This window comes from Bidens hawaiensis, unplaced genomic scaffold, assembly GCF_021521415.1.
Source record: "Bidens hawaiensis isolate Kalapana, Puna unplaced genomic scaffold, B.hawaiensis_p1.1 tig00040004_1, whole genome shotgun sequence".
NCBI classification, from domain to species: Eukaryota; Viridiplantae; Streptophyta; class Magnoliopsida; order Asterales; family Asteraceae; genus Bidens; species Bidens hawaiensis.
The window spans coordinates 147287-154772 of NW_027505637.1; the positions used below are offsets into that span (position 1 = coordinate 147287).

At 35.8% G+C, this 7486-nt stretch overlaps 2 protein-coding genes across 2 annotated transcripts; both read right to left on the reverse strand.

Annotated features, from left to right (window-relative positions):
* Positions 1–159: 159 nt before the first annotated feature.
* LOC143614422 (TMV resistance protein N-like) lies at positions 160–1065 on the reverse strand. Its single transcript, XM_077087866.1, has one exon. The coding sequence runs from the start codon at positions 1063–1065 to the stop codon at positions 160–162; it is 906 nt and encodes a 301-aa protein (XP_076943981.1).
* Positions 1066–6371: 5306 nt separating this feature from the next.
* Positions 6372–6941, reverse strand: LOC143614423 (toll/interleukin-1 receptor-like protein). Its single transcript, XM_077087867.1, has one exon. The coding sequence runs from the start codon at positions 6939–6941 to the stop codon at positions 6372–6374; it is 570 nt and encodes a 189-aa protein (XP_076943982.1).
* Between the last annotated feature and the right edge of the window lie 545 nt (positions 6942–7486).

Below are 7486 nucleotides of genomic sequence, written 5' to 3' on the forward strand. Positions count from 1 at the left end.
CGACACAAACAACCTTAAATGTGCTTCATAATGAATAAATACAAGTCTCCACTTCAAATAACATTGAGTTTTCAGCCATGGAATCATCTCCATAATAATAAAATAGACTCGGTTCGCTACAAACTTCGTCCCAAATATATTGTGCGATATCACAAACATCTATGTAATTGAACACCATGAGCACCGCGGCGAAACTTCTTCCTTCTCTTCAGTAAGAAACGGAGGAGTAATTGAACACCACAAGCTCTGTGGCGAAACTGCTTCCACCCCTTCAGTAAGAAACCGAGGAAAAAATTTTCTCGCTAGTCCATCATCAGGAGTTCTAAACTCTTCCAGAATTTCATTATCTGGTCTACTTTCTAGTCGATTCAAAATACTCGTCCACTCCTTCATGTGTTTACCATGTAGAAAAGAGCCCAAACGTATAAGTGCTGATGGATTCCCACACAATTTAAAAACCATTTTTTGTGAAACATCCTCGAAACCTTGTGCAGGCGCACTTTTCCCAAATGCACGCCTACTGAAGAGTTCCATAGCCTCTTCAAGATCTAACATTCTCACATTATGTGCTAGAGAACTGCGGGCATTCACAAGATCTTGGTTTCTAGTGGTGAATATTATTCGACTTCCATCACCAAACCAATCATCTGATCCAACTAACATCTTCAAGTGGTCAGTGTGGTCTACATCATCAAGGACAATTAAAACACTGTTTTGACATAATCTTGTCTCCATCATGTTTATTCCTTGATCATTGTCACTTAGAGTCACTTTTAATTTCAGAACTTCAGAGAGAATTTCTTCTTGTAACACTTTTAGGCCATGCATTCTTGATCTGTCTCTAACATTTTTGACAAAGCAGCAACCTTCGAACTTATAACTTATGGTATCATAAACAGAAGATACGAGAGTAGACTTACCACTACCCCACATCCCAATTATTCCAACCTTGAGAACACCACCTGTACCAACTTCTAGAAGTGATTTCAACTCTTGCGTGCGGGCATCTATACCGATTAGGCCTGTATCAGCACTTGTTTCGGCACTTGGTTTGGAATGCTGCATTAAGCCAATCAGTTCACTTGAAATTCTGGTAACAATCTTTTGTATGTGTTCCGTCGTAAAAAAGAAGTATATACCCATAAAGTACCGTAAAAAAGAAGTATATACCCATAAAGTACCGTAATAGCATTCAAAACAAGGTCCACCATATATTTTACATTTGAAGTTTAGAACAGAACTTAACTGATGAAAAGTTTGAATAATGCAAGATATCTTTGACTTTAAAATTCTAACCATGTTTATAATGATCACCATGTAGGAAAATATGTCATATGTTATGTACTCAAAGTGTATGTACACATAATTGAATTGTGGATTATGAAATCTGGGGGTGGGGTTTGGAATTTCTAATTTAAGCCTACTTAGAGCATCGCAACAACAAACTTGCACAAACATTTACCTCATGCCACGTTATATTCCAATTTATTTTTTCAAAAATTCAAAAACCTTATTTTTTTCTAGAACAAATCTCCACCTCACAGTCCACATCATCACATACTTTTACAATTAATATAAATCAACTACTTGTATAAACATTTATACTACTTGTATAAACATTTATTTTGTTATATTAAAATTAAAATATTAAATAACATAAAAATACCGAAGATCAGATAGAAACCAACGATTATATATATATATTTTTTTTTAAATATGAAACTGAAAAAAAAAACAAATATGAAAGTGAAAGATTAAATATGGTTATGGATGATTATCCTTTAGTAGATATAAAGTATTAAAAACATTCTAAAGATATATATAGGAAATTGTTCAAATAAAAATATAAAGTTTCCCACGAATAGTAAGAAACAACAGATTTTTTTGGCATTTGGCATTACAAATTATGATGAAAGAACAAATCTAGAAAACTATGTCGGTTATGATGATAAAAGAGTAATTCTAGGAAACTATGTCAGTTATTGGTAATTTTAAATCTTAACAATTGATTAACATGATCCAATGGCTATGATTTATTCCCGGTCTTCCTAAGAAACTACTTATTTTTAGGATAACCCATATATATATATATATATATATATATATATATATATATATATATATATATATATATATATATATATATATATATATATGGTAAGGATTCTAAGAGAACCTTTTGCAAATTGAGAATTTTGAGAACCATTTTGGACCACTAAAAACACTTTTAAAAAATATTTAAAAAAATTATAAAACAAAATATAACAAAAAATTTTAAAAAGTAAAAAAAAACCAAAATTCTTATATTCCTGTCCGATTTCATTAAAAAAATAAAAAAAACAAAAAAAAAACGTTGTATTATACACATATGGATAATTTTATTTAATCTTTAGTTACGTAATATACACATATGTACAGTATCATTTATCTTAAATTATACACATGTGTATAAAAAAATCATGTAAATGTACATATATGTATATATTATACATATGTGTATATAATTTGCTAAACCGAGTTTTTTTTAAATGAAACCGGGATGTTAAAATAAGAATTTTGGTTTTTTTACTTTTTACTTTTTTCATTTTTGTGTTTTTTTTATTGTATGATTTTTTTTATTTTTTGGTTTTTTGTGGTCCAAAATGGCTCTTATAGTTTTCAATTTCAAAAAAGTTCTCTCATCCTGATCCTATATATATATATATATATATATATATATATATATATATATATATATATAGGGTTGGTATTATTTAAGAACTTCAAAAAAGTTAAGAACTCTTATGAACTCTACACAAGCAAACATTTTTAAAAAGATTTTTATATATTAACATTAGTTAAGAGTAGTTTTATCATACTTTATATAAAAAATTTGATTAAATATATTAATTCACAAGTTCACATATGTGTAAATTTATGTACTAATAGATTTACATATGTGTAAAACAAAAAATAGATATGTATAAAAAATGATTTTCAAAACTGTAATCGTAAATATAGATATAAAAAATGATAAAAATACACTCAAATAATATTAACATACAAAATTTTATATAAAAAAACGTTAGTTATTAGGGTTCCTTAAAGTTCTTAAATAATATATCAGTTCTGTAATGATACTCATCATATATATATATATGGTTCTTTTCTACATAAATTTGATGGGATACTAGTTTAATCTATTTCATTCATTAAAATACACAAATTTCAAAGTTTGATTCTACGGACTTCATTCGCAGCCAGCATCCAAAAACAACCCTCTACATCAACAAAGTTTGCACCCCTCTTTCTCTACTTTTTCCACATGGATTCAGACGGTGCCACATGGACACCGTTGGTAAAGTTAAAAATGTATTTGAGATTGCTTATTGTGTGATAAGAAAAGTTGATAATTACCCATTTGTCACGTCCCATATGTTGGGTTTCGTAGGCCTTTTCGGTGTAGGCCCGGTTTATTATTTGAAGTCCAAAGGGCAGGCCCGGCCCGGTTAGGATTTCTTGTTTAATAAGATACAAACCCAAAGTGTATCTCTATATATTTGATGTCGTGTACTTGTAATCATTGTCACTCAATAAAAATATACCTAGTTGCCACCCGTGGACGTAGGTCAGTTTAGACCGAACCACGTTAAATCCTCGTGTTCGTTTATTGCTTTCGCGTGTGTGTTCGGTTCGTGTGTGCGTTTAATCCTAACAAGTGGTATCAGAGCTTAGGTTCAGATCACACAAAGAACACGAGAACCAGCCGAGTCGCCGCCAAACCTTTCAGCCGCCGCCACCCTACCGCGCTAGGTTCCGCCGCCGCTACGGTTTTTCGATTGTCTTTAGGGTTTACGTCGCCGCCGCTAAGCCCGACGATCGCGACTAGGGTTCAGTCGAGCACCGCATCGCCACCGTTTGACCGCCACCAATGCTACCACCAATAACTATTGCAAAAGCCACTGACGTCTAAGGTTCTTGCTAAGGCAGCCGCCACCAACCCTTGTGTCGTCGTTCAGTTTTGTCATAGAAGAAAAGAAAAGGTGTGAAGGTAGAGAAATTTGGGTTAATTTTGTTTTGTTGGCAGAACGGAGATCCCACGTTGGTTTTTTTCTTAGGTTTGAGAAGTTTGACCAAAAGGTATTGTTTACAATTTACTTTTGGTGGGTGGACCAATAATTCATTTAATTTCTCAAAAGCCACTAAACAAATTACAAAGGGGGCTCTACCAAGATTTCTAATCTTTTATATCGTTGGGTCAGAAACGTATTTTGTTAGTGGGTTTTTTGGCAGTTTAGCCTGGAAATAGTTTTGTTGAGATTGTATTTTTGCAAAGCCGAGCCAAGAACAACTGTTAAGTTCAGGCTCGTGTTGCTGTGTCTGTCTCTGTTTAAATAGGTTTTTCGTTTAGTCATTGCTATGGCAGAAGACGGAAATGTTTCGATACAGAAGCTTGACGGACAGAAGTTTGGTTGGTGGAAGATGCTGATTGACGCACTACTTTGTCAGAAAGACTTGGATGTAGTGCTTGAGGATGAAAAACCAGAAAAGTTGTCAGAAGCAGATTGGAAGAAGTTAGACAAGACAGCTAGGGCTTGTATTACATTGTCGTTGTCGGAAGATGTGGCATTTAACGTCATGAAAGAAACCACGGCCCGTGATATGATGGACGCACTATCCAACATGTATGAGAAGCCTTCGGCAACGAATAAGGTCTATCTTATCAGAGTGCTAGTGACAACCAGAATGAAAGAGGGTGGGTTAGTTACACGCATATCAATAATCTTAATTCGAACCTCTCCCGCTTAGTGTCAGTCGGCATTAAGTTTGATGATGAAGTTCAGGTCTTTTGTTGTTATCCTCTTTGCCCGACAGTTGGTCGCAAACAGTGACTGCGGTTTGTAGTTCGTCTACAAAGATTACTTTTAATGGGATTCGGGATTTGATTCTTGGAGAAGATTCAAGACGCAGAAATTCAGGTGGATCATCAAGTGATATATGAGTCACAGAAGGTAGAGGTAGGGGAAAACAACGAGACGGTGGGAGTAGGAAAAGGAGCCAGTCTAGGACTCGTAATGATATTGAATGCTGGGTTGTAAAGAGAATGGACACTTCACGAATTAGTGTCCGAATGGTAAGAAAGAGGTGAACGTTACAGAAGTCAACATTGCAGAAGAATGCCCGGAGGATGAGTTTTACGTTCTTAGTGTTGAGGATAACGTTGATGCTTGGGTGATGGATTCTGGTGCATCGTTTCATGCCACTCACTATAGTGAAACGATAAAGAATATAAAGTTTGGGGATTTTGGAAAGGTTCGACTTGCGAACGATGATATTCTAGAGGTTACGGGTATGGGAGATGTTGATTTAATAACTTCAGCAGGTATTTCTTGGACTTTGAAAGATGTTAGGGTTATTCCAAGTTTGAAGAAAAGATTGATTTCAGTTGGGCAGTTGGATGACCAGGGTTACGATGTTAAGTTCGGGAATGGGCAGTGGAAAGTAGTCAAAGGGAATCTCGTTGTTGCTCGTGGCAAGAAAATGGATTCGTTGTATATGGTCGATATGTCACCGAAAGGAATGGATCCTGAAAGACAAAGTCCGGTTTACAGAATCTCGTGGGCAGAAGAAGGTTCGTTTTGCAAGTAACAAACCCAGAGCCAAAGTGAAGATTCAAGATGAACGAGCTAGGAAGGTTAAATCAGTCAGAGGACATCGTGACAGTGGGAGCATAAGTCGTGTTTCAGTTACAGTTCTAGGTCGACAGTGGATTAAGAAAACCAATATTCCGGCTGTAAAAGTCAGTGGATTAAGAATTACTTGCTGAATATGGAGAGTGTTTGTTCTTAGGATATCTCGGGATCCGGTAGTTTGTTTCAGTGAGAGCCGGTAGGGACAGAGAACGGGTCAGGGGCAGTTTTAGCCGTGACTGACGTGTTGGAGCTCCGGGGAGCTTCAACGGGCCTTCAGGTTAATTGATGAGAAAGCGGTGGCAACTAGAAGATTGTTAATGTTCAGATTACATAAGTACAATAAGGAGTGCAGACGAGAGTACTCAAGGCCTCCGAGTGGGAGTTTGTTGGGTTTCGTAGGCCTTTTCGGTGTAGGCCCGGTTTATTATTTGAAGTCCAAAGGGCAGGCCCGGCCCGGTTTGGATTTCTTGTTTAATAAGATACAAACCCTAAGTGTATCTCTATATATTTGATGCCGTGTACTTGTAATCGTTGTCACTCAATAAAAGAAATACCTAGTTGCCACCCGTGGACGTAGGTCAGTTTAGACCGAACCACGTTAAATCCTCGTGTCGTTTATTGCTTTCGTGTCGTGTTCAGTTCGTGTGTGCGTTTAATCCTAACACCATATACATGTAAAAGAAAATGAAAGAAAATAATTTACCCATTTGTCACGTCCCATCCAGAAAAGCTAGCTGCCGTCTTAAGTGCCTTTGTCCAAGAGTTAACTTTCCTCTTTATCTTGTTGTTCAACTTATGCTTGGCAAGAGCTTCTCCATAATAACCTGTTTGTGATCTTACTTCAGAGGGTTCCACCCCATGGAAAATAGGTATAACAATTGACCCTCTGGTATCAGTCGTATGATTTTTCATAATAAATGTAAGTTCATTCAAGCAGCCAGAAGAATCGACATAGTTTTTTGTGAATACGATGATGACTATCCTGGAGTTTTGAAGAACTGTATCACTGGATTCCTCAGGACCCACAGGATTTGTTCCATTGGACTCGTAAGTGATGATTTGCTGACGTTCAAGAGCATCTTTAAGTTGATCTGCAAATGTCTTGTGCCTCTCTCGTCTAGAACTAATAGAGACATCAGCTAACCATATCCGACGAGAACTAATAGAGAACTCAACTAACCATATCCGAGGAGAAGATGAAGGAATGGATTGAGAAGAGGACGCCAATGACCTGCTGAGTAGTCTGGAATTAGTATTGTAGAAATCCATGTAAACGAGGTTCAAAACGATGTGACAAATGTCCAATGCATAACTTTTCTGAAATGTTTTTGAAACGAAACAATATAATATACCCAACAAATGAAATTGATAATTATTAATTTTTACAGTGGAAATTATTAGCAACAGTTATAATTTATGTAATTAAATTATTAATATAGGAAATACAAGAAGCAGCTTTCTATTTAAATACTCATTTTCTCCATTTTTTTCTCTAAATCGTCATTTGGATCACTAACGAGCCATTAGTCCACATGATTATCATTATTACCCGAGTATAGAGCCGGGGATGTTAGGCTAGGACATCCCTGGAGAAAAACTCGTACATGTGATCAGTTCTGACGTAGAGACCATCCTCATGAAGAACCCAACATAGGTGACAAAAACCCCTGGCCTAACCTAGAACCCGTATATATATATTGTCATGTATGAGACTAACCCTATATTTTCCATTTTAAATAAAGTTCTTGGTGTCTTCTCTCAACTAATTGGGTTGAGAATCATTGGCATTTTCCACATTAACAAAGGGTACTTAA

Bases quoted from the DNA above. Each gene is read 5' to 3' on its own strand.
- LOC143614422 (XM_077087866.1), bottom strand. From the start codon at position 1,065: ATGCAGCATTCCAAACCAAGTGCCGAAACAAGTGCTGATACAGGCCTA.
- LOC143614423 (XM_077087867.1), bottom strand. From the start codon at position 6,941: ATGGATTTCTACAATACTAATTCCAGACTACTCAGCAGGTCATTGGCG.